We start from the raw sequence: 27,569 nt of genomic DNA, 5'->3' as shown, positions 1-27,569 counted from the left end.
CGTTCCTCCTCCCGCTAAAAATGGTCTTTTATGTATGCATCTAGGACCCGAGTGAGCCGGTCTATCAAATAGTGCTAGCATGGACAAGTCCGTTCCTTCTCCCGCTAAAGATGGTCTTATATATACATCCAACACTTAAGTGTCACTAAACATTCTTTTAAATTAACACCAGTAAAATAATTTCGAATCCACTTATACAATAGGAGTGAAAAATAGATCGAGGTTGAGGAGCTTGTCTCGAACACAATGGTGTAATTTCTAACTTTGAAAATTTGTTTAGGTGATGAACTATGTAAGTTCATATGTTCTAGCAATTTGCTACAAGCTTATCATTAATTAATCATTTATAAAAATGCATTTATTTATATTATTTATTCTATTAACCAAACCCATACAGATAAGTTATCATCACAACATTAATGTGAACCTAAAGAGAACCTCATCATGTGAATGCATATATTTCCTTCCTTCACAAACTCAAAACAATAAAAGACACAGCATAAAACAACAAACAAAAAAATAGTCAACCGGTTCAGGGACTTCTCAACCTGCATCACTTGTCTTCTCACCCTCGGGTTATCACCCGAAACCTGATACGACCCATAAGGATAACCACCCAAAAATCCCGAATCAGAGCTCCTGAATATCATACCACACACCATCTCACCAACCATCCCCACAATCGCGTTTGAAAAGCCGGTTGGGCTCACGGACCCTAGCTGGCCCAAACGCATAGCTTCCAAATGAGTTTGGTTGAGGCTGAGCCTGTAGAGGAACCAGATGGACCTGCTGGTTCAGATGCAAAACCGAACCACCAGGTGCTGATGGTCTGTTGGGTATGACTAGCGCTGATTGATGGGCCCGTTTCAATTTGGGTCCGGGCCTGTTTGATGATGGGGAATTGTGTGACATTCGTCAAAATTCGAATCTCGATTTATGTTTGTTTTTGTAAACTTTTAATACGTGAACTCAACTCAACAATTTAGAACCTTATTTAATTATAATATAATATTATTATATCCCTCGATCATAAATAAATCGGTGTTCGTCATATTATAGTGTCGTTAAGAAAAAAACATAAATGGTTCGAAATGATTTTCGTTAAGTTGTTATAAACTCTGAGAACCTTTAAACTTGTTTTAAACAAAATATCAAACTTGGAGGACCTGTTCTGAAAATATGTAATACATGTATATATTAACTATAAACCAACACAAACCCTAAACCTACCATTTATCACCAGGCGCCCCCTTCCATTCTTGCCGTTTTCCGGCGACATCGGACCTCCGGCGAGCACCAACCCCACCTCCGGCCATCACCTCCAACACACAGAAACACAACACAGCCGCATTCGCCGTCTCCGGCGAGCACCACCCCTGCCGGCCACCCCTCCGACGCACCAACCCCAGCCGCAACCCTTGTTTCCATCGCCGCAGCCACCTTTGCCGGCCAACACCACCACCCCTCGCGTTCCGGCAGCCCTATTTCCCCTCCGGTTCGTTTTTCCGGCGACCCCCTAGCTCCGCCGTGGACGCGGTGCTTGCCTTTCTCTCTCTCGTCGTGTCTCTCTCTCTCTCGGCACTCTCTTTCTCTTTCTCTCTCCCGCCGTGTCTCTCTCCCTCTCTCACGGCAGCTCTCTCTCTCTCTCCCTCTCTATCACGGCAGCTCTCTCTCTCTCCCTCTCTCTCACGGCAGCTCTCTCTCTCTCTGCCTCTCTCTCTCGCACCATCTCTCTCCCTCTCCGGCTGTCGTCTTCAAATCTCTGGAGACGACTCGGTTCCTTCCCGAAACAGAATCACGACTCGTGAACATATAATAGGTAAAGTTAATTCGAGTTTTAGTATTGTTGTATTCGTATAGAGATTGTCGGTTTTAAACCGTTAAAAATCGGTTATATTGTTGGTCATATAATTTGAAATGGGTTAATTTGGGTATTGAGTTGTTTTGAATCGGGTAAAAGGTGAACGATCGGATAATAGATATATCAAGTTTCTTATGGGTTTAATTGACAATTGTTATCTTGGTTTCGTTTTGGGTTATGCGTTAGTCATTAAACTAGAGTCTTGGGTTCACGTCTCATCCTAGACCGATTTTGGTATTAATCTTATACTTAACAAATAAGGGTTATTATTAGTACTAATATTACTACATAAAAACTATTATTAGTATTAATATGTTGAGTTTACTATTATAGGTATTTTATTATTAATATTATTATTACCATTATTATTACAAATATTGAAGTTAAAACTATTATTAACAAGATTATTATTATTATTATAAATATTAAAATTGTTATTAATATTATTAAATGTCATATTATTATTATTTATTAAAAATCATATTTTATCATTAATTACTAGCAATAATATCATTATAGTATATTATAAATTCGTTTAGAAATCAAACCGACATCGAGTATAATATCGTTATTTACTATCAATAATTATTATTATAATTATTATTTTTTTACCAACAACATCTTAATTAATATTAAGATCTTTATTCTCTAACTATTATTATTAGTATTATTAATAATAAGTACGGTTATTATTTTACGTCATATCGTACATATCGTTATATCTATATATGAAACACTTCTTTTAAAATTATTATTATCATTACTATCATCATCATAAATAATATTATTATAAGCTTCATTATAAATTCATTTTCATAAAACCGAACTCGTGATTTAAACCCGTCTTTTTTTCTTTTAATATTGGTTTAGTTATTTCAAAGCCCAATAAAATAATATTTTATTATTAATTATGTACGAGTCCCTAATCATTAACAAATTAACCGATAATCTGATTTACAACCGAATCTTCTCGTCCAATGTTTCCAATATAATTTCATTTTGGTTTCAAGTTCATTAATATATATTACGTTATTTATTTTAGCTAAGGTGTTTATCGTTTCAAGTCGGATCTTTCATTTACCGTTCGAGCTTCATTTATTTATCTATTTATTTCTCGGTTCATCAGTCGAGGTGAGTACTTTCATACCCCTTTTTTTTATCTTTCGTTTTGGGGTGACATTTCATACTTATCAAACTAAATGCTTTAATTACTTGCATCTTAAACCCACAAACGTGATTGTATACCTTACTTGAATAATTGCTCGATTTGGTGTTGTATGCTTATTTAACTATGTGTTTACAGCTTTTGGATGGTGAAACTATAAATCCTATACCATTTGGCAAATGGCAAGGTGTCGTTAACGTATGCTATTAACGATAACTATAAATCCTAGACTACTCGGCATCCCCTTGTAGTTAGGTGGTGCTAATGTAAGCTTGTTAGCAACTGTCATAAAATCCTAGACTAATTGCCAATAGCTAGGTGTCGCTAACTTGTTTAGCGATAACTATTTACTCCAGTTTATAGCTCTTATTTATTGTTTTGTATACAAGTTTTGTGGATTTTCATACTATACACTTATATGCTCAAACTTATGAATTGATCACCAACCTTTGTGTTGACAAACTCTATTTTATGAAATGTTACAGGTTTGACTTTTATTGACTCGAGTGCTTGATGAAAAATGTTACCAAGACTATTAGGGTATTAGTAAAACGAACAATATGAATGCTATTTGTTTATATGAACGAGATGTGTTGTTATTGATTTGTTGAAATAAATTGAGTTGAATAAATATTGTCACTTTAAATAGTGTCTTGTGTATTTGTCCAATCACGTTGCACCCCGGCATGTTCCGCCGCCTTTGGTCGGAGTGTGACAAGTTGCCACGCCCGTTAGCCCGTATAGTGGAATTAGTGATGAGTCGGAAACGTGGGCTTTACAAACCGGGCAATTGGGCTTGTTGTCTGTCTGGATATGGAGCCATTTGTATATGCAGGCCCAACAGTACAGATGGCCACATAGGGTCACCACCGGGTCTCTTGCTGAATCCAAACATATGTTGCACTCGCAAAAGCCCGTTGAAGTTTCAGAAACCGATTTTGAGGAGGAATCAAACAGTGGCGCTTGTTGGAAATCCATTAACACTGCACAAGAAGAAGAAATTGTTAAAACATAATCACACCCATGTATTGTATATAGTTATATGTATGTGACAAAAGAACATACACAGTTAACAAGATGCCTTACATAGATCAATCATAGCCTGCAACATATAAAAGAATTATGTAAGGCACTTAAGGATCATGAGCTGGTGACTCATCCTATTATTAACTTAATTAATTTACTTATTTTATTATTGACTTCAGACACCAATTATTAACTTGATTATTTTATTAGTGACTTGAGGGTGTTTGGATGCAAGTGATTATGTAAATATTGAATGATCAAATATAATAAAATGTGGTGCATACTGCAAGAGACAGTGTTTGGATGTGCATATACAAAAAGGAAAATTACCGGATTAGGCGTGTTTGACCAATATTTATCCAAAATAGGCATGGTATTAGAAACCAACCAAAATAAGCGAAATCAATGACACCTAACCCCCTTAGGCACTACCAGGGTCTAGCCCATATGGAATTTCATGCAAAAATGAGTTGGCCACGCCTTATCATGGTGTTGCTTTGTCTGGCAAGACTCCAGGGGTGGCCACGACACCTTCCTTGCCTAGACGGACAAGGCTAGAGAGGTGCCATGAAGGGCTGTCAACTGTCAAGCACCTCTGGAATCTTGGCTTGGCAGACCAGGCACCCGTGTAGTCCTGTTATTCATGTTTAAGCACCGGCTGCCTGGTGGTGTCCAAGGGGGTTGGTCAACATGCCTATTTTGGTAATTTTTTCCCTATATAAAAAGCATAGAATTTGTAGACAAAAATCAAAGAAGCCTTAAAGTTTCCATTTTCCACAGTGTTTGTCAAAATTGATTCGGATATTTTGGAACAGACAATAGGATTTGGAAAAGTATAACCTGATTATTAATACCTAAATAGTTGACATCCATACAGCCCCTAATCACAAGAATCCTAAAAACCATCCAAATATGGATCTGAACCAGCAAGCAAGCATGAACGAAGGAAGCATAATACTTGCTGAAGAAAATATAGTAGTAATAAAAACGGAAAAAAGACATATAAGGATTTGAAGCCATATATAAAGGATGAATGAAAAAGGACGAACCTTGAATTGTTTTGTTTTGAGATGAATCTTGAATGAATCTTGCATATATATAATATAATAATCTTTAGGATTCAGGAGGGAATCTATTTAATTTGTAGAGTGACCAGATGATGGATTAAAAGTGGTGAGGAGGGTACATACATCATACATATACATACATGTGTGTGTGTCATTGACAGACAGCTGTTTGGAAGGAAGGACCAGTTTCCTTCCGGCAATCAGACAGACACCTAATCATCCAATTAGGTTTCTTTTGTTTTTTGTTAGGTGTTGTGTACTTGTGTTGGGTGCAATGTTCGTTAAAGCTTTCTCAAAACTAACTTTAGTTTTTCATTTTTCTAAATTGAATTTACTTGGTGTATATAAATCATTTTACTCCCCACTATGATGAAAAGTCGCAAGGTCTCAGGTTTAAACTCGATCCTAGCTAGAATTTTTGTAGTGAGTTTAGTGGCGAAGGACCTTTCTCAAAACAGGAGATGGTGAACTTGGGCTACCCGATACTGTTTGCAATGGGAGATTTTCAAAAAGGTATATGACATAAGTATTTAGGTCTATTCATGTTAAAGTAGGGAACTTTTCAAATTAAAATCATAAATATATATTTATACTGGCTTTTGAACCTGTGTATTACACATGATTTGTCAAATGATAAAAATAAATAAGTTATATTATTTTTTAAAAGAAACAAAATGAAAAATAAAAATAAATTAAGAAATCAGGTACGATATTTTAATTGTTATTCTTAAAAGACTTTTCATGATTGAAATTGCGTGTAGCTTACATACCATATAATAAATCTAAAAGATGCATTGATGATGATAAACTGCGTTGCTATAAATGCAAGTGCCTACACAAGCCTTTGAGGCTATATCAGTTTTTATTGAAGTTGTTTTGAAATGAACCAAATCACCATTTTTTTTAAAATGATCCATGCGTATTCGATGATTGCCTCATGTCAAATCAGAACGAAACATGTGATACAATTGTAGTCTGAAATGCGACAAACACAATTTGGTAATAGGATTGTATGTCCAAAAGGTGTCTTCACATTAAGCGCAACATGTGATACAAGTTTTGTATACAAAAAAATATTGGAAAATTGGTTTTAAATACTCCCAACTATGCTCTATTGGCAAATAACAGGCCCAACTTTACACTTGGCTGGTGGCGGTCCCAACTAAAGGGGTATTTGTTTTTAACGGTCCACGACTAACGGATGACTAACTCCGTTAGTACGTTGCTTACGTGGCACGCCTAGTTGTCAACAAAGATATATGTGGCAGCTTACGTGGCAATAATCTCAAATCTTCAAACAAAAATAAAAAACCCAGATCTTCAACCAACCCACCTTTCAGCTTCAATCAACGGAACTTTCCATCGGCAACCACCACTCTGTTCACGTCGGCCACCGCCACTATGTTCACTAATGGGCCACCACCACCACTATCTTTAACCACCATCTGAAATCCCGTTATAAATCACCATCTCAAATCCCTATAACAAGCAATCAGAATATCAAATATAGGCAGTTTTAGGAGAGGATGGTTAGGCTTTTTGATTAGGGCAAAACTCCAGTAGAGTTTTGAGCAGATCTGGGTTTGTGAGCAAGTTTTAACAGGGATCGAAAAAATGATTTTGGGGTTTTTATGAGTTGCAGGTCAACTGAGCAGGGGATTGAGGTTCCGACGAGCTCATAAGTGGAAGAATTTGTTCCCTTGAAAACCTGCAAGTGGAAATACACCGGAAATATTAAACCCCCAAATCTTGAACTTTGAATCTTCTAAATCAAATGATGGTGTTAGTATAATGTATGAAGAATAACGGAGATGGTGGTAGGGTAAAAAGTTAGGGTTGGTGATAGGTTGGTAGTGTGTGCGGTGGCAGAAAAGAGGTAGGTGAAGGTGGTTTCTGGGTGGCGGCGGTGGTGGTTTCCGATTAGTGGTGGTGGGGGATGGTGGGGGCTAGGGGTAGGGTACGATGATGAAGGTTAGTTTTCCACATAAGTTGCCACATATATCTTTGTTGACAACTAGGCGTGCCACGTAAGCAACGTACTAACGGAGTTAGTCATCCGTTAGTCGTGGACCGTTAAAAACAAATACCCCTTTAGTTGGGATCGCCACCAGCCAAGTGTAAAGTTGAGCCCGTTATTTACCAATAGAGTATTTAAAACCAATTTTCCAAAAGTATTTACAAATTTGTAAACATCATTTTAAGGTCTCATTTACCATGTAAATTAATGTATTAGACAAAGTAAACGATTTATGAATTATAGATTTTTCACGTTTCACGACTTATAAAATGTATCTTCTTCATGTTTCACTATGTGTAATACACATGGTGGATAATATGAACTTAATGTAATTTTTCGTGTAACAATTTTTAAAAGATGATGATTAATGTGCATATAGACAATAATCTATAGTATAATGTCATCATATTACATATATGCACACCTAAATATATACTTTATGCAATGTTGAAAAACAACCAACCCAATAATTGATTATATTTAGCATCAAATTTTCTTGAATGATGATTATAAAACGTGGCATTTATACACCTTTAAATAGTTAATAAAATCCATCTAACGATGCTAGAACCCAACTGATAAAATGGTTTTGACTAATGGATAGTTAGGATGAATGAGATGAGATATTAGGAATTATGATGAAAAATTAGGCTATGAGTGAATGTAGGCTTGACACTTAAGCATCAACACTTTGTTTTATTAGTAGAATAACATAAGATTTGTTTTGTTGAAATGATTATGTAATAAATGTTTATGAAATTAAAAAACGAAATTTTACAGTTTCCAAAAAACAAAGAATTCGGTTTTATAACTTTTTAAGAAAAAATTCTAAATTACAGGACTCCAAATTTCTTTAGGTATAACTGATCATTGTTTTAATGCTTAAAAGTTTTTTTTAGAATGACTACGTTTATAATTTCAAATTAAAGATACAAAATTAATAATCACATTAATTGGAAATTTAAATTAAATATCATAATTAAAAATTTATATATATGAAGTGAGAAGTCTCGCATAATTCAAACTGAATTCATAAGTCTCTATTGTTAAAACATGTGTTGACATATTTAATAAAAAGTAATGTATACATTGAGCAAAATTATATTTTAGGTTTTATATTATTATAGTCATTAATGTATGCATTATTTCTTGAGATGTAACTCATGGGTCAAACCATTTTTACTAATGACCCATGGATAGCATGGAATGAGGAGAAGAGAGATTAGAAGATTAGTATGAAATTTTAATCTAGGAATGAATATGATTAGGATACCTAGGCATCATTATTTTTGTTTATTAGTATTGTAAGATTCGTTACTTTAAATGTGATACACTAGACATTTGTGTATCTGTTTATATGTTTCTCTCTCACCGCCTCTAATTGCTTGCATGCACTATGTATGAGTGATTGTTGTGATTCTTTCAATACTCACATAAATCTGGTTATAGAAAGAGTGTGTACTTATAAACTTATATCAAACAATATTATGTTAAACATATATCACATCATTGTCTATAAAAATATTAAATAAAATATTCTTAAATTTGCGGTTCTTCTTTGACGTGCCAATTTTCTTCCACTAGCTTTTGATGTCACACAGCATTTGACGTACACCAATAGAATTTCTTGCTATCCTCGACACACAATTTGAAAATCCTATGCTTATTGATGTAAAAGTAAGAGAAATAACATATTTTGATCAAACAGACTCATCTAAAAAAAACAAATCTAAACCTATACTATTCATCATACTTAATTTTTTTTTTGTTAAGCTATTATAAATTTGTTGTAATACAACTTTTTATTATAGTAATTTATAACTCATAATGTATTGTATTATTAATAACATAGTTAACTTGATTCAAATAAGAAACCAAACATGGACTTAAAATCATTAGTATTAATAAATTTAGAGAAAAAAAAATCTGTTGTGAGATTGATGAACCTAATAAATGTTTGTCAAATTAATAATTGATTCTTATAATATTTTTGACAATTTGGCTCGTATCACCAAATGGCAAATACTCGTATTTACACACATGCATATAGAATACATATCCACGTTGTGACGTCTATCACACCTGCTAGTCATTGGTCCTGAACTCCTGATGCTATCCATTCGTTTGTTTGCACGTGCATATAATTACATTACCATGTGATTATGTTTCATCTATGGGCAAAATAGTTAACAAAATTAACATGTCAAATAGTCCCAATGAACAAGGAGTTGGCAACTTGACATAGCCCCCTCAAGTATTTGTACTAGAGAAAGTTATAAAATTAGTAAAAAATCACAAATTAAAGATCTTTTGGCCATAGAATAAAATTTATAAATCAATGTGCCAATCATGTTATCATTTAACATATTTTATCACTAGCCCGTTTCAAGGCCAACTTAACAACTTAACTAGCATACACAAAAAACATAGTTATTAATTTTAAACAAGATTATTTAAGATTGATCAAATACAGATACATGTAATTAACGAGTAGATCACCTGCCAGTTTCACGAGCCAAACTACCCATGTTTCGAATGTTCCCATATTCAACCATCAATGCATTTTATGTGGACATTTTCTTTCAAGTTATATGGGCAATAAAATGTTTACCCGACTAATAGACGAGTATAAAACTGGTTTAAGACTGATCAAATATAGATAAAATAAACAAGATTAACCAACAGTTTGACATGCCAACAGTAAAACATTGGCCAATCTTGGCTATATACGTGGAACATTTCGAATTTTGGAGAGTAAATACAATACAGAAATTATTAGAGCCTGAAGTATCTGTACTTGTGGTGATATCAATACGTCGACAGCACACAAGATATAATTAAACTAAATACATGTATTTATATATACACACATAATACCTCTAAAAGAACTTCTCAATGCAGGTAGATAGGGTTGATTTGGGAACTGCACCAATAACTGCATCTTTCCTCTCTCCATCTTTGAATATAATGACAGTTGGGATGCTTTTGATACCATATCGGCTTGCAATCGCAGGACTCTCATCAGTATTAACCTTGTAACAAGCGAGTTTCCCTGTGTACTCCTTTGCAAGTTCATCAATCACAGGGTGGATCATGCGACATGGCCCGCACCATGGGGCCCAGAATTCAACCATCACAGGGACACTAGACTCCAATACAAGTGATTGCCATGTTGCATCAGTAACAGGAAGCACTGCAATTTGCCAGTTTGGAGATTGCAAAGTCAGAAGATGAGAAATTGTGTATGGATAAAAAGAGTTCATAATGATGTATGAGATGATAAATTGACAAATCATATATTGCTCACATTACAGGTGCATATACCGCTTAACTAGTTTTTGGAATATTGCTACTAACCGTAATCTATTATTGGTCAAACGGTCAAAACCAGTCATTGCCAATAACCGGTTTTTGAGTAGAAAATCCCTAACCTATGTAACTGGTTTAAAAGCGAGAATTGCACATAAGCAGCAGGGTCTAGAACCGAAGCGCAAAAGCGCGCAGATTTTTGTTTTTATAGAACCTTTTTATATATCACATAGGTCTTTAGCATCCCATATTCACATTCCATTCCCAACATTTAGCTATAAATAAGCTTTATATAGGATTTAGTATATAGATTACCTACATGTACAACCTAAAAAGCATGTGGTACAAATATTGAAGAATAAAAAATGAGCCATGTACAAAAAGCCGCCTCAGTTGCGCTTTTTTGCTTAAAAACCACGCCCGAGCTGCGCTTTTCAGACTTTTGTCGCCTTGTACTAAAAGCTGCCCAGATGCACTTTTTTGCTTTAAAACCACGCCTGAGCTGCGCTTTTCGGACTTTTGTCGCCTTGTGTAGGCAAAAGCGACTAGGCCATTGCCTTGTGTCACTTTGAGCTTCGGTTAAAGACTTAAAATGCACTTTTTAAAACCAAGTTAACCGATAATAACCTACTGATATTAACCTTATCAACATTAACCATATTAGCCTATGTTCAGTTAACCGGTTTCTCCTATAATGCACCGGTTATGATTTGCACCTCTAGTACAAATGCACATTTTAATTCTCTAATAACTAAAATGCACATCAATTTTGCTTTTGAATTAGATTTTGTATCAAAATTCTTAATACGTACTGTATAATATTCTACTAAAAGCTCAACATCATCATCTACAAAACCGTATAGAAAAATTTCCAGATAAAATTAGGTCAAAATCATCACGTAAACTTATCCACTACCTATGCAAATTCATCAGTGATTTCAAGTTCAAATCGTACATCAGTTGAACAATTATAGACCGATAACGAATTATTATTAGGATTCAAACCTTGAACGGCTTCCTGAGCCTGACACGCAATACGTGTTCCACGTCGACATAATGTAGATTTAGACCTCAGGCTCGCCGAATCTTTTGATTTCGACAAATTGAGAGAGTTCCGGCGACCGGAGACGGAGGAAGAGGCGATCGGAGACAATGGAAAGCCGGAGGTACGGAGAACTGTGAGAGTTTCAAGCACACCAGCCATTAATTCAAACGAACAAGAATATGAAAATGGAGTGTGTGTGTGTGTGTGATGACTGGTGGTTTTGGTTTCTGTTTCAGGATTAGATTATTTGGGTGGATGGATGGATGGGTATCACGTGCTTTGCACACGTTTTGTTTTGCTTTGTTCTTGGGCTGGATCATAGATTTTTGGGCCTTGTTATTGGACCACTAGTTTAAAACTTTAGATATATAGGTGAGGTGGGTAGAGTAGTATTCTCAATACTCATTAAAGGTGTACAAAACCATACCTTGTGTACCAGGTTCAGGTCGGGTTAGGGCTATTCAAAAAGCTCGAGGCTCGTTCGATAAAAGCTCGAATAAAACTAACTAAAAAAATTTGATTTGAAACATCCTGAGCTGAGTTGGCTCATTTTTGTTATCGAGCTAAAATCGACCTAGGCTCGGCTCGATCATGGCTCGGCTCGTTGGTTTGATCTTAATCTCGTTTAACTTCAAAATCAAGCTAGAGCCTTAGTTGAGTTGCCCCGTTTAATTTTGAGCTCGAGCTCGAAACCACCCTGGCTCGACTCGTGAACATCCCTAGGTTGGATATTGAACCGGGTCTTCAGGTATTTGCATACCCTATTATCGGGTTTAGATCGGGTACGGGTTCAGGTTTGGGTTTCAACATTGAAAGTCATACCCTATCCGTACCCTAATGGTAGGTTCGGGTATTAAAATCCCGGGTTTAAAAAAAAGTTGTTCCGGGTTTTTTTTCCGGGTCCGGTTCCGGTTCCAGGATCAGGTTTTTTGTGCACCAGTCTAAGGTGAGGTAGGTAGAGACGTAGAGTAGAGATGCACAAATCGGGTATTCTCAATACCCGGTTCGGGTATGATCGAGTATAGAGAATTTGGGTATTGATCATAACCGGATCAGGTATGGAACCAGTTATTGGCTTGAAAACCCAACCCGGTGTCACCGATTCCGGTAGGGTATGGAATCAGATACCCTATACCCGGGTATTTCTATACCTTATTTTTTTGGTATTTTTTAAAAAGCAGTGGACGTAAGGTGCGTTAGTAACACAATCTTTGCATTTCATGTTTTCACTTTTCTTTATTTTTTAAAGTTTTGAACTTACTCCTCTAGATCATTACAATTATTCTTAAATAATCTTTTGTATCTGATCTAGTGATCCCACATAGTAAGGAATTGTTAGTCAGATAATCAGATATCATTGTTATGTCCTTAAAAAAATGAAGTAAATAAACAGATTTAGAAAAACAAGTGGTTAATGCAAAATTGCAAATAGTCAAACATCTTCTATCCAAGTATAAGTAGACTAATTATAATCAAAGCTTTGCAAGACTTTCTAATAAAATTAAATAACTAATACAACTCATTTAAATAAGTTTAATTAGATGTATGACTATTACAATCCCACTTCATAGGAATCATCTTAGTTTCTTGGAAGGTGGCAAGTTATACATTGACCATTGAAACTCAAAAACAATTTATATGTATCACATGATAATATCAAACAAGTCAACCCATCAAACATCTTTGATTGCAGCCATGAATCCTTCACTCTTGTTCCATATCTTGTTCATCTTATTCACTGTCTTTACTTCAAAAGCCTTTTCTTTAATCTCCTACTATGATAACTGCAACTCTTTTGCTCCTGAAGCCACTCCTACTAGTAAAATGTTCACTAGATTCCCGTTTCTCGAGCCTGTAACGAGCCATTACACAGGCGGTCAAAACATTCTTGATCAAGATCCCCAATCGCAACGGTCCATACTCTTTAAAGCCACCCGTAACATATTCAGGACAAACGTTGTCGACACGTACAAAATCCAAGCCCGGTTAAGTTTCTTTTCATCATATATGTATAATCCTGATCCCGCTTCCACCTTCACTAATATCAAGCCCAATTATTCACGGGAGCATCCGCATACGTTGGTGTTTGATTTAGATGGGTTCTGGTCAGTGTCTACAAGTAAGCTTTGTATGGTTGGATCGGCTCGTTGGTCAACAAAAGAAGGTAAACCACTTAAATTAAATGCTGTTCTTAAGCTTAAATTCTATCGGTTCATAAACTTGAATAACAGTTTAGTAAGTGGAACGTTGGAGAGTTTAGCTTCCCCTAATGACTTTGACTATTTTAACCCGATTTCAATGTTGGGATTCCCTCGAGTGGCTACATTCAAATACAAATATACATTGGTATCTAATGAAGAGTGTAATGTAACTAAAACGGTGCAAGATTTGGTAATTAGTATGAAATCTCTAGACGCGTGTTCAATTTTCACGCAAAGATTCATAACTTACAAGTTGGAGTATCCAAGTAATTGCAAGAACTGTTCTTTATTTGGTCAAGATCATAATGGTTACTTGCCTACTTTCATGTCATTGAACGGGATTCAGTGTTCTAGGGAAGATAATAAAATGCGTGTTCTAGTCGAATTTCAAGACAGAAGATTTACTCGATACGATAAATCTTTCCAACCTAGCATATCATTAATTGGAGAAGGAACATGGAATGGGATAAAAGATGAGCTGTGCATTGTCGCGTGTCATATCTTGAACCAAAGTGATCCACTGGGTAGTGCCCGTGTTGGAGATTGTTCGGTTAGGCTGAGTTTGTGGTTCCCGGCGGTTCGGTCAATAACGAAAACGCATAACACCGAGGGTCAAATTTGGAGCACCAATTTGAAAGATGATTTGGGGTCGTTCAAAATGGCTAAATTTAAAAGCTTTGATCATAGCCGGGAGAATTACGGGATGAAGTATGAATATACACAAATGGAGAGAGTAAGAAGGATTTGCCCGAAAAACAAACATGTAGGAAACAAGTATCAAAGGGACGAGTATCAATCAGGGTATCATAGCTTTGACATGTATGTCAAACATAAGAACATGGTTTCGCCTGGTTTTGCAGTCGCTATGTTTGTGGGAAGCCGGGGGTTCAACGAATACACAATTGAGGCGGTATCCCCAACAGCAGATGTTTCAACCCCCACCTACAGCGGTCCAGTGAACGTCAGCTTTGAGATCAGTTTTATGCTTAACATTAGTTCTGTTTCAAGAAGCGGGATTTCGTCGCTAAATCTATCCTCTACTGATGATAACAGAGTGGAAATATCTGCAGAAGGGGTTCACGATGATGAAACGGGACAAGTTTGTATGGTTGGGTGTAGAAACTTGATAAAAAACTCTTCTTTTGATTGTGAGATACTGGTGAAATTCCAACTCCCACGAGGTAAGCAAAGTTTAATAAAGGGAAATATTGAAAGCCTACGTGAAAAAAGAGATGTTTTGTACTTCGAGAGTCTCGATATTGTTTCATACACGCTTACGGAAACTGAAGCAAGAGAATCAATGTGGAGAATGGATTTAGAAATCATCATGGTGTTGATTTCAGACACACTTACGTGTGTGTTTATAGGACGACAACTGTTTCATTTGAAGAAGACGTCTGAAATGGTTAATTCCATTTCGGTTTTGATGATGCTGATTCTTACTCTCGGGCACATGGTTCCTCTAGTTCTAAACTATGAGGCAATATTCTCTAACACTAGGAAACAGCAAAATGTACTAATTAGGAATAATGGATTGGTTGAAGTGAATGAGGTGATAGTGAGGATAGTGACAATGGTGGCTTTTGTTTTGCAGTCCCGTCTTCTTCAGTTAACATGGATTGCAAAAAAGAATCATTGGATTCACGAGATACGGACACTCTTTATCTGTTTACCTACGTATATTATTAGTGGGTTAGCAATGTTGCTAGCAAACTGGAACAACAATAGTTACACTATTTCAAGTCAACACTCCATCTGGAGATTATTGAGGTCTTATGCGGGATTAACTCTTGACGGGTTCCTATTCCCACAATTAATACTCAATATTTTCCATAATTCAAAAGGAAATGCTTTGAGTCATTAGTTTTATACAGGGACCACATTCGTGCGATTACTGCCTCATGCATATGATCTTTACAGGGGTCAAAGGTATATCAGCCATCAGTTTGATAGGTTATATATTTATGCAAATCCGAGAGCAGATTTCTACTCACCTTCTTGGGATATTGTCATTGTTTGTGGAGGCTTGGTGTTAGCAGTGATCGTTTTCTTGCAGCAATGTTTTGGTGGTCGGTTTATGTTTCCAAAGAGATTCCAGGAGCATGTCGAGTATGAAATGGTACCTGTAACAAGCAACGAGTAATCTTTCTGAGGTTATAATATGCATGATGTCATGATGTAATTGCAATTCACGTACACGAGATCTTGGTAAAATAACAGATGAGCCACACAAAAGGTAGCCAGATTCATCAACAGAATATCAAAGTCAAAATTAGTATGTTCTTGCTTTGTCTGCTTACTTGATAATCAATTATCTAAAGTCAACTATAGATTAAAAGCCATCACCATCTCAAGTTTAAGGACATTAGTCCTCCATGTAATATATTAGACTTTATTGTTAATTTGGTGATAACTCAATAGCATTATCGCATCAACCAAGAGAACAATACAAGTTAACAACGATATAAAGTTCAATGCTAACCGATAAGGGGGTGTTAATGTGCATTATCCGATAATCAGCTTGCAAGGGGTCAAACAATCAGTTTTAAATAGGTCTGGCAAAATAGTCGGGTAGGATAACATGTCTGAACCGGTTAAGGTCAAAACGGGTTCTGGTAGTACGGGCGACGGGCCGATTTTAAACTGGTTCAGTGTGGTCCTAGTCAAAACAGGTTCTAATCAAAATAGGGTCGGGTCAAAACGGGTCTGACCAAACTAGGTTCGGGTCAAAACAGGTCGCTATAAAAATACAAATGACTACAATCATCCGAAAATTTAAACAGAAACTGTGAAGTGTGAACTGAGGTTAATAATGCTAGCAGAATGTCAAGATTAAAAACTTTCTTAGTTAACAGGCTAACAGCAATCAAGCATCATGAATACATGCATACTAATCTTTAAAACCTTATTACAACAACCTTGAATTTTGAAAATAAAAACAGTAACAATCTTCAAAACCGCCTCAACACTCTCAAAAACGCACATGAGTAAGTCATTCCAGTGCTGCAAACACAGCTTCATTTTTCTTTATATTTCTACTTAAAAAAAAATAGCAGCATCATAGCAGACTAGCAGTACAATGAGAGCCAAAAAAATAAAGCAATTTTGTATTAAAAATATTTTATTTCTCATTCAGGCATTTTATCAAGCAGTTGGTATACATAAACTTCAAATTTGTTGATCACATATGCAAACATAATGAAATTAGAGACTTAATCACTCAAAATCACAATGCCTAATAAGTGTGAAACAAAGAATCATGACAGATTAAGGTAACTGAAAGTGGCATTAATAATTTGATTCCAGTGATCAAAGAGTAAACTAGGGTGATCAAAACAATTATGAGAAAAGTATTATAGTATTATTACCTGATTTGGGTCTTATCGAGTTTGAGTCGAGCCCGAGTCTCAAATAAAGTTCGTATAGTTATCAGCCCGAGCTCGAGCCTTGTATAGGCGGATCGTTTTGGCTCGTCGAGCCATAAGTATTTTTAACTTTTAATTAAACTCTTTTGGGACCTTTGTGTATTAAATATCCAGCCGAGCTTGGGCTTGTTTAAGGCGTAACACACGAGCTCGAGCCGAACTTTGGCTCGTTAAAGATTCTTCTCAATCTAACTCTTTTGGGACTTTCGATTCCTGTGTACAAGCTGAGATCGAGCCAAAAAACATAGGCTCGAATCAAGTTGAGTTTGATCTTTAGAAAAGCCTAACAAGCCGAGCTTGAGTATTACAAGACTCAGGTTTGGCTCGTTTGGTCGTTTATACCCCTACGACCCTACTTTCTTTTCATATATCTAAGTGTGTCTGTTTAGACTACTTGAAAATAACGTGTTACCCAAAAAAATAACCTATGGCCTAAGGGGGTGTTTGGGATTGCTTATATTGTGAGAGAAAATGTTTCATAAGTTACAATGTTATAACTTATTAACTTATTGAAAAGTTATAAAGAGGTAAAATAAAGAATTCCAAACACCCCTTAATATGTAAAGTCTAAATGAACCCCTTTCCAATGGTTTGGGCTAGAATTGTCGAGGCTCGTTTAAAATAATGACAACAAAGCAAGTTAAATCAAAGTGTGGATGCTTTTGTGTTATCAATTACTTCCAAAACGATCAGAATTTTGCAAACAAAAAGTCGATTATTTATGATCGCTAAAAAGAAGAAATGTTGACATCAAACAATTAGCTTTAAAGAATGGTTTTAATTAAAGTGACAACAATACGAGTTAAACAAGATATGTGGTTGTTTTTGCGTTGTCTATGGTTTCTTAAATAGTAATTAGAATATCGTTAAACAAGCAGGGCAATACGTTGATTATTCACGATCACTTTCAAAACACATGTCCGTGTACCCTCTAAGACAAAGAAAGGTTGATATTAGACAAATTCTCTTATTCTCGTCTTGTTCCCCCCTAACAATACTATAAACCCGAAATATTTTCACAACAATAAGCCTATTATTAAAATAACTCCACACATTCACCAATGTATGTATAAATTATTATACATTTGAATTATATGATCGAGTGGCAAAAATTATATAACTGTTAGAGTAAATATGTGATTTAAGTCTCGTGGTCGTTTCAACCCAAAAGAAAAGTTTTGGACAGCTGAACCTCCAACGTTTAACTTTGGTTGTGGTTTTGGCTCCCCCCAACAGTATTTCGCTCATTTTCCTCTATACAATGTACTACATTAACCTTTGAAATTTCATATATCCCGATTCCACGCCCATGTTACTATTTCATTGCATTTGAGCCATTGAACTTGGAGATTGATATTTATTGATCGAGCTATAAAAGACAAGCTACACAATATAACATATGTTTCGCTTATATGTTAGGATATAAGCAACACAAAATACCCTTCCATACCCAAACACTTGATTTAGTTGGCTCCACTCTCTACATTATGTAATGGGAGATCCATCATACAAGCCTTTACATAGTGTGTAATCGTTGTTTCTCAACTTATCAATATATTTATTAAGTGCCATTCTACACATATGTGTTTTGGATGGAGCTCCATATCATTACGCTCACTTTGATTTTAAAGACACGTCAAAAATACACTATCCTCTATATATATTATAGCGTTATATCACTTCGCTAGTCAATATGATGTAGTAAACTTGAAACCCACACAGTCCATAATTCTCATACATCTAATAAAAGTGTCCCGTGAGAGTGTATTCCATGAATTTTAGTGCAGGGATTGTGACATCTTATTATAAACAATAATTTAATTGCTTAAAAGGTTATTATTTAATTATTAATATGGCACTTAGAAATAATACAATGTTATATAATATATGTTTAACTTGAATAAAGGATAAGGGACAAGGTTTTGTTATAAGTTTGGGGAAGAAGGGTCAAGAAAAGCGCCTGAAGTGACGGGACGGTCGGTTGTTGTTTGCAACCATGCGATTCTCGTGTAAACGAACGTAGACTGAATTAGTTGAATGGACCCGACCTTTGTCAACAACCATTCATTCACCAGAATTTCATATTTGTTTTATTCCTATTGTTTTTATTACTGGACCAATATGGTCATGTACATATAGATTATTTAAATAGTTATTTATTTACAAAAGTTGCATATAGATTTAAGAATACAAAGCAATTTATTACGCATGTTCACAAGGAGGATAGGTAGGTGAAGAAACACGAGTTTACCGGTTTAACCAGAGTCAAACGAAAATTTTCACAAGTAAGATCAAATCGGTACCAAAGTTTTGAGTTTTGGTATCGGTATCAGGACCGGTATTTCCAGATTTTTTTTACCTTTAACACCGGTACCGTTTCAGTACCAGTGCAATTTTCGGGACCGGACCGGTCGGTACCGATCTAATCCCTATCTTGAACGTATATGTCCATTTGCACCTAAGGGTGTGTTCCTTAGGCCATGTGTAATGGGCGACGGATTGGGGCGATAATTGGGCGAAATGGGGCGGGGGCGGGGTTTACTTATCGCCGGTGGAGAAAATAAATAATAATATTATAATCAAATGACCGTTTGACAACGGTCAAATTTAAAAAAAAATAAAAATTAAAAAATATATAGGATTAGGTTCATTTCAGAAATAGTTTTAGAGTGAGAAGTGCGAGAAATAAATCCAACCAATCACAATTTAACCTTTTTCTTTTCTATTTATTTTATTTTAAGGGCAAATAAGTAAAAAACCAATTCTTATATTCTTGGTAAGTAACTTTACTACCGGGAAAGTTACATATCAATTTTTATTATAATTATTTTTTATTATTTATCACCTTTTCCAAATTGTGAATAACCCTTACTATCACCTTTTCCAAATTTGTGAATAACTCACACGAGATTCTAGCCAACCGATTTTTTCAAATTCTATTGAACCCAAATAATTTAATCCCATTATGTAACTTTACGTCCAATTTAACCAATAATATATTCGATAATCAAAAATCAATTTTATCCTATTCCTTTTTTTGTGATTCCATTGATGAAAATCTACATGCATCATATACGACGAAAATCTGTTTCCTTTTCTTCTTTATCCCCAGATTAATGGATAAATAAGTTATGCATAAACACTTTCATAATTAATCCATATATAACAAACTATTTATTATACCTACTTTTGTACCTACATAACAAATAGTTACATGCATACATTGTAATTCATAAACATTTCATTCTTACTTCTTACACAACAAACTATTGATCCTACATACACAAGATTTCTAAAACAGACAGAAGGGTTAAAAAACGGGTAAAAACCACAAAACAAAGTATGACATTATCCTACTATTCCTTGATCAACCAAACATTCGATCCAAACTTAGAACCTCTCTAATATGTGATCCTTTTCGTTTTTAAGTTAAATAACTAATAGAATCCTCGCCACAGATGTTTATAAACGACATATGTCTTTTAGTATTGTTTTTCATCAAACCGAACTCTCGTGAGGTTGTGAAGTCTTTAAAAGCTAAATGCCTCTCAGCCTGTTTAAAAAACCAAATAAAAAATATTAATAATAATAATCTAAAACTAGCTTTCTATTTTTTCAATACCAAACATCAAACAACCTTCTTAATAACATATACTCCAACGAAATAAATAAAGATTAAATAGATAATCATAAATCTACGTAGAGCATATATTCTTACACAATCCTAATTTATCTTTCCGGACTATGCACAATTATCTTTTGTTTCACACTTAAATTTTAACCATTTTGGTATTAACAAACCAAATGCATCAACCTTTCAGATAACCAACAATCCTTGGTAACTCACAAAGTATAGTCCCTTTACATAAAAATAAAAAATTTATAAATAAGTTATATAGAAAACGAAATAAACCGCTTACAAATACATAAATTTAGGGGTACTGCCAGTTTTGAAACTGATGTGTGCAAGCAACAACCTACATATTAAGTAAAATCCTCTATAGTGAACAAAGCACATACACAACAATTCACCATTTCATAACTATATAGCAACCTAACATCATACACCAAAACCAACCAAAAACCTTCAAATAAGTCTACACATACCATACAAAAAATCTCTACAACCTAACATCATAAAACAAATCTACACAAAAAACAATCTACATATTACCTAAATAAGCATACACAATAAACAAACTGCATACACAAGAAGCTTACAAAGAAAACAATAAGCATACATAACCGTAGTCGCCTTTACCAGTAACAAACTACTCATACAACAAACCCATTAACCCTACACAGAAAACAAACTGCATACACCTACACAAGCAACAAGCCTACACAACCGTAGTCGCCCCTACACAGTAACAAACTACTTACGCAACAAACCCATTAATCTTACACAGAAAACAAATTAAATATACCTACATAGGCAACAAGCCTACACAGAAAACAATAAGCTACATAGTAAACAACATGCATGCACAATTGTAGTTACCCTTACCCTACACAGAAAATACACTGCATACACCTACACATGCAACAAGCCTACACACAATACAATCTACACATTGCCTAAATAAGCATACACAATAAACAAATCACACACACAATAAACTCAGTAAACTACACAATAAACAACCATCATACACATCATCCACAGTCGCCCCCCCCCCTATACAGCTACACAGTAACAAGTTAAATTTTGAGATTTCTCACCTGCAATTACATATCAAGTTAAATTTTATTCTTTTTTGTAAAACTCAGTAGCTACATAGACTAATGGCAGATACAATAACGGCATGTTGCATCTTACACAGATGGTTTACCATGTTTACATCCATAACACACCAAAGGAATGCCATATCTTACGTCACTACTAACTAAAAAAACTAGTACAACAAACATACAAAGTAAACTACGCAACCTGAAATTAAACATTACACCCACAGTACACAATAACCCGCAACTCATCCAAGACTCATACACATGCCATACATTCAAGTGAAAGTACATCCACAACCACTAACATCTATGACTAACCCTCATTTATTAGGAACTAGACAACCAAAATATGAATTGTAAACAACTTCTAACACCACCAAACACCACTCAGTACATTCATTAACATTAAAACAAAACTTAACTTATAAAAACCTACGGTATTTGCAAAAAATTAATTTAGACAACATGTATGTTCTTCATTAACAAAGACTCCACATCTTACTGAAACCTAACTGTACCTACACAAATTCGTCATAAACCATTCACAACGTAACAAAAAATCGACCTTTTTCAGTCTTTTTATAACAAGGCAACAAAATTTCATGAGTGTATTAACCAAATATCAATGAAACCTAACTGTTCCTACAGCCTACACAGACCAACCCAACCCATCTGCTCTGTAACAAAAATCAATCAAAAAACCATCAATTACTTCATGTAGCACGCAGATTGCAACTTCTAAAGAACTATATTACACAAGACACAACATAAATTAGCTAGCATACCTTCAATTTCTTGTCCGCGGTTTCAGTTTCTGTCGCACCTCGCACAACACCAGTTGAACCCTAAAACCCCAATTTGTACATAACAGGGACTTTTGATTGCTTCTTATAGTTACACAAACTGATCAATCGCCTTAAAATTTATCGATTGTGTGTATCACATCACCAACTCTAAGAGGATTTCGTGGCACATGTATCCAGGGGCCGTTTACGATTGAAACCAGGGATAGTTAATACACAACTTATTTTAAGCTACACATAAAAGACCATCCTGCCCTTTTCTTCCAGAAAACTAGTGTTAAATGTTCAAAGAATTTACAAAACTGCCATTGTGTACTATTGACCATTGATTTTTATAATAAACGGTTGAGATTCACTTCTCGCACTTCTCACTACAACTACACTTCTCGCATGAACCATCCCCACAATAATATATATATATATATATATATATATATATATATATATATATAAAGATATTGGATCATTTCAGAAGTTTTTTTACAGCGAGAAGTGCGAGAAGTGAAGGTGTAACTCCATTAATCCCTAATTTCACTCCCTTTCTTATGTGTATGTGTGTTGTGTAGGTGTATATGTATGTGTGTAGGTACGTATGTTTGTATATGTGTATGTATGTTTGTATGTGTGTAGGTACATAGGTTTGAATGTGGCTCGGTACATTTATATGTTTGTAGGTTGGTTTGAATGTGTAATTAAGACATTAATACAACCAACCTACATATATGTATGTAACATCATATGAAAGGGAGTGAAATTAGGGATTAATGGAGTTATACATTCACTTCTCGCTGTAATATCACTTCTCGCAAGATCCATCCCCTATATATATATATATATATAAACATACACCCTTCTTCTCCATTTTATACATAAATCATACCCAAATTCTTACAAAAAATAAACAAAATGAATCCTAGAAACAACCCGAACCAACCGAACTACCAACTCCCTGGCTTCGGTCAAGCGTATGGTTCGCAATCGAGCCAATCGAACCAACCGAACTATCAATTCCCTGGTTTCGGTCAAAAGTATGGTTCGCAATCGAGCCAACCGAACCAACCGAACTTACAATGGAACCAACCGAGCCAACCGAACTTACAATGGAACCAACCGAGCCAACCGAACCAACCGAGCTATCCGTATCAATTTTCCGACCCGAACCTAAACATGTAAGCCAACTTTCTCAGCCCTAAAACACAATGTCGGCGTTCGGGTCTACACCACCGGAGTCGGAGCCGGTGACGGTGCCGGAGACGCAAACGGCACGGGCCTCCGGTTCAAGCCAAAAGTCGACCCGTAAATACAAAAAAAACAAAACAACCGGGGGAGCAGATGGCGCAACGTGATCATACAAGCATTGGAGCGAGGAGGAGGAGGTGGCCCTCGCAAGGGCTTGGATCGTCATTTCGGAGGATCCCGACATCGGTAAGTTTTTAATATTAAGTATTTATTAAAAATGTATTTAGTTTTTATTAAAATGTATACTAATTGTGACAAATAATTTTAATTTGTAGCTAACTTTCAAGCCACCGAGGTGTTTTGGAAGAAAGTCTTTGAAGCTTGGCTCGCTATAACCAATAAACCCAAGACTACTGAGGAAAAGAAGCGGTTCAAGCCCACTGGAAGGGGCTTAACGCCGATTGTCAAAAATTTGTCGGGATAATCAATCGGTTGCAGGGGCCCGGGTGGCGTAGCGGGCATAACGACGGCGACATTATAACTCAAGCCTTGAGCGACTTTCGAGCTCAGGGCCAAACTTTTGAGCGCCCCGAGAAACCGTTCAAGTATTTGAATTGTTATAAAAACTATGCGGGTGCGCGAAATGGAGCGGGGCACCAACCGTTCCCGTCACCCGACGAGCCGGCTCATCCCGACAATCAAAAAGGTCGAAGACATTGTCGTCGACAAATCCGAGCACACCAAACATACCCTCCGATGTTCGTAGCTTCTTCCTGGACGACACGGACAATTTAGCCGACGATGTTGATATAGATGACGACGAAGAGGTAGAGGGGTTGCCTCGACCACGCGGGAGATCGAGAAAAAATAAGGGGGAAGGTTCGTCGTCAACACAATTCAATACGGAGCCCGTTGAAATAAACGAGTTGGTCGGTCGTTTGGAAACAAATGCCACCGTAATAGGAGCCGACCTTAGAGTATCCAACAAACAACAAGAAAAGCTGAACCAGACGTTAGAATTAAAACAAATGAAAGACGACTACGAATCCCTCAAAGCGGAGGGGGTTTCACGATGAAGCCAAATTATTGTTTCAATGACGACGTGAAAAAATGCGCGAATATTACGGATATTAGTTTCTTTTTATTAGTTATGTTTTCATTTTAATTTTTTTCTTTAGTTATGTTTTTTTATATTTTTAGTTATGTATTTTTTTTAGTTATGTTTTTTTTTGTATTTCTTTTTAATTTTAATGCATTTTTATTTAATTATTTAAATAAATTGGTTTTTATTTAGTTTAATTATAAAAGAAAATAATAAAAGCCCAACTTGTAGCCCCTATACCATTACACCCCAAAAACAAATTTCCACTCCATGCTGACTGGACGTCACGTGTCACAATTCGCTCTCAATTGTAGCCCCTCCACTACACATGGACTTATTGGCATTATTCCCATTATGTCGCCCTGGTTGTTTTTTAGGTCTGGACTCGAATCCGATTTAGGTCTGGACCATATTTTCATTTGTTACAGTTATACGATATAAGTATATGACGTAAGTGATATAAATAAAATACACAAGATCAATCAAACATATTCCAACCAGAGTTTGTTTGTTTAGTGGTATTCTAAACAAGTAATATTATAAAAAGTTAACTTAAATTATTATTTTTCATGAAAAAGTTGCTCAACTTAATCTCCATATACTAAACTAAGTCAATACACATCGAACAAAATTAAGATTCTCAAATCAATGTTGCTAAACTATAGTCTCTAAACTTATGTAAAATGCATGAAGTTATTAAAAATAAGCAAAATAATGGCTTGTTACCCTAAATTATTATACCTTGAGTAAATTAAATATTTTTCAACTATAGCATCTACATTTTAGAGTTTTAAGGATTTTAATACAGTAAAACTGGATTGAGATAATTATTTCACATTTTAGAACATTCACATCTCATTCCATATATTTTCCCTATAATTTAGCAAAAAAACATCATTTCATAAATTTATCTATCATTTTTCAAAATTCTTTCACATTCTATTCCCTATTCATATTCATAAATTAATTCTTTATTGTTTTTTTCTCTTTTGTCTTATTATATAGTAAATGGTGATTGAGAGATACGTGATATATTATATGGTATGGATAAAAAATGAGTCACTGTGTTTAAGGATTTACTTTAGATTATCAAAAATTGATAACATATTATTATGCAGATAGACTAAGACAATCCTTTCACTATCAAACCGGTCAAAGCTTTGTTCCAACGACTCCTCTCTCTCTTTCTCTCTCACAGAGTGCATATTCAGACTGCCCGCCTTACATTCAGCTTCAACTTTGCCCTTCCTATTCAGGAACTCACGGTTTTGTTTTTGTTTTTACTCGATGAATGGTAAAACAAAACCGTGAGTTTATCTGGACAAAGCGGACAATATGATTTAGAAACTCAAGGTTTTGTTTAAGTAACTATGCTAAAACTGAATTATGAATATTATAGGAGTTTGATCAGTGTTACGGACTCGCATGGCACTGTGTAACCGGAAAGAGCTTCGGGTCGTTCGTGACGTACTCACCGGGAGGATTTGTTTACTTTACGGTGGACTCGTACTCTGTTCTTCTGTTCAAAACAGAGGTTCAATTGAGCCTTGCCGTCGTTGAATTTGTGGGTTTTACGATTACTTGATATGATGATACACGTCAAATTAACTTACTGATTGCCAAAACACTTTTATGGTGAATTGTGGTTGTAATTAATTGTCATAGAGTTGTGTGATTGATGTTGTGCAGATATTAGAAATTGATATTGAAAATGGTGAATTGGGTAACGTCGGTGGATGATTGTCGGTGGTATGTTTATGGCCGGGTGGTGACTGGTGAAACCTACGAGCTATTTCTGATTTTTTTATTTGGATTTTTTTCTGAAACACTAAAATGGTAAAAATATATATTTGCTAAATAGTCCCAAATTAATTTACAAAGTCCTGGTTTCAAATTTTGAGAGGTCTTTGTCTTTTTACTGGGGAAAATTACCGTAATTAATTGTTAACCAGACTAAACATTTTGTTATTAAAATAGGCAAAGTAAAGAAGTGTTCCGCTCCAAAAGCGTCTATCAATTTATATGTTATAAAGTTGCCTACGTATTTTAAAGTTTTATGAGTAAGTGTGTTTACACACTATAAGTGTCTAAATATCAACGTATAGACTACAAGGATGCCTAAATCTATTTCAAGGTTGTATGTGGCAGTGTACCTAAACTCAAGAGCTGCCTGGTGATTCTTAAGTATAAACGCGTATAAATTTCTCTATTTTTGTACGACTTTTATTTCTTTACTTGTTTTTGTAAAAGATCATGTCCACTTATCTAAAATGTTCATGAAGCATGCAATTTGGACGCTAAAAAAACATGGTTCTTTATGGGGTAATCTTCATGATGTGTTGGTGCATTTGTAATACTAGAAATGATGTTATCTTTCAAAACAAGGTGGCCACCCTATTCAAAACACGGTAGACATAAAATATTTAAGCTTTCTTTAGATTAATAATCAATCCTCTTTCCTTAGTTCGTTATGAAATAATTGATGTAATTTTTCCTTTTAATTTGCTAATTATGTTTTTCTAGTTTCTAGCCTCTACCTAGTTTAATGAAATTTACGCTTTAAAAAAAAATCTATTTCTGTATAGGTGATGCTAAACGTAACATCCTCTACTTTTACTATACGTACCCCCTCTTTCAAATT

The 27,569-nt window shown here is 35.3% G+C and overlaps 2 protein-coding genes and 1 pseudogene across 3 annotated transcripts; 1 reads left to right on the top strand and 2 right to left on the bottom strand.

Annotated features, from left to right (window-relative positions):
- Positions 1 to 477: 477 nt before the first annotated feature.
- Positions 478 to 5,184, bottom strand: LOC143561323 (E3 ubiquitin-protein ligase RMA1H1-like; annotated as a pseudogene). Its single transcript, XR_013140286.1, has 3 exons — positions 5,102 to 5,184; positions 3,761 to 4,009; positions 478 to 917 (listed from the first exon to the last, which is right to left on the bottom strand). The product of XR_013140286.1 is annotated as an E3 ubiquitin-protein ligase RMA1H1-like (transcript).
- A 4,591-nt stretch (positions 5,185 to 9,775) lies between these two features.
- LOC143561351 (uncharacterized) lies at positions 9,776 to 11,719 on the bottom strand. Its single transcript, XM_077049463.1, has 2 exons — positions 11,451 to 11,719; positions 9,776 to 10,329 (listed from the first exon to the last, which is right to left on the bottom strand). Exons 1-2 carry the CDS (start codon positions 11,647 to 11,649, stop codon positions 10,016 to 10,018), a joined length of 513 nt encoding a protein of 170 aa, XP_076905578.1. The 5' UTR covers positions 11,650 to 11,719; the 3' UTR covers positions 9,776 to 10,015.
- Positions 11,720 to 13,185: 1,466 nt separating this feature from the next.
- Positions 13,186 to 26,668, top strand: LOC143561339 (uncharacterized). Its single transcript, XM_077049455.1, has 4 exons — positions 13,186 to 15,461; positions 15,612 to 15,810; positions 26,328 to 26,462; positions 26,618 to 26,668. The coding sequence occupies exons 1-4, from the start codon at positions 13,186 to 13,188 to the stop codon at positions 26,666 to 26,668; spliced, it is 2,661 nt and encodes an 886-aa protein (XP_076905570.1).
- The last annotated feature ends 901 nt before the right edge of the window (positions 26,669 to 27,569 follow it).

The sequence above is a fragment of the Bidens hawaiensis genome, unplaced genomic scaffold (genome assembly GCF_021521415.1).
Source record: "Bidens hawaiensis isolate Kalapana, Puna unplaced genomic scaffold, B.hawaiensis_p1.1 tig00020663_1, whole genome shotgun sequence".
Classification (NCBI taxonomy): domain Eukaryota; kingdom Viridiplantae; phylum Streptophyta; class Magnoliopsida; order Asterales; family Asteraceae; genus Bidens; species Bidens hawaiensis.
This window is presented reverse-complemented; position numbering and strand designations above follow the sequence as displayed.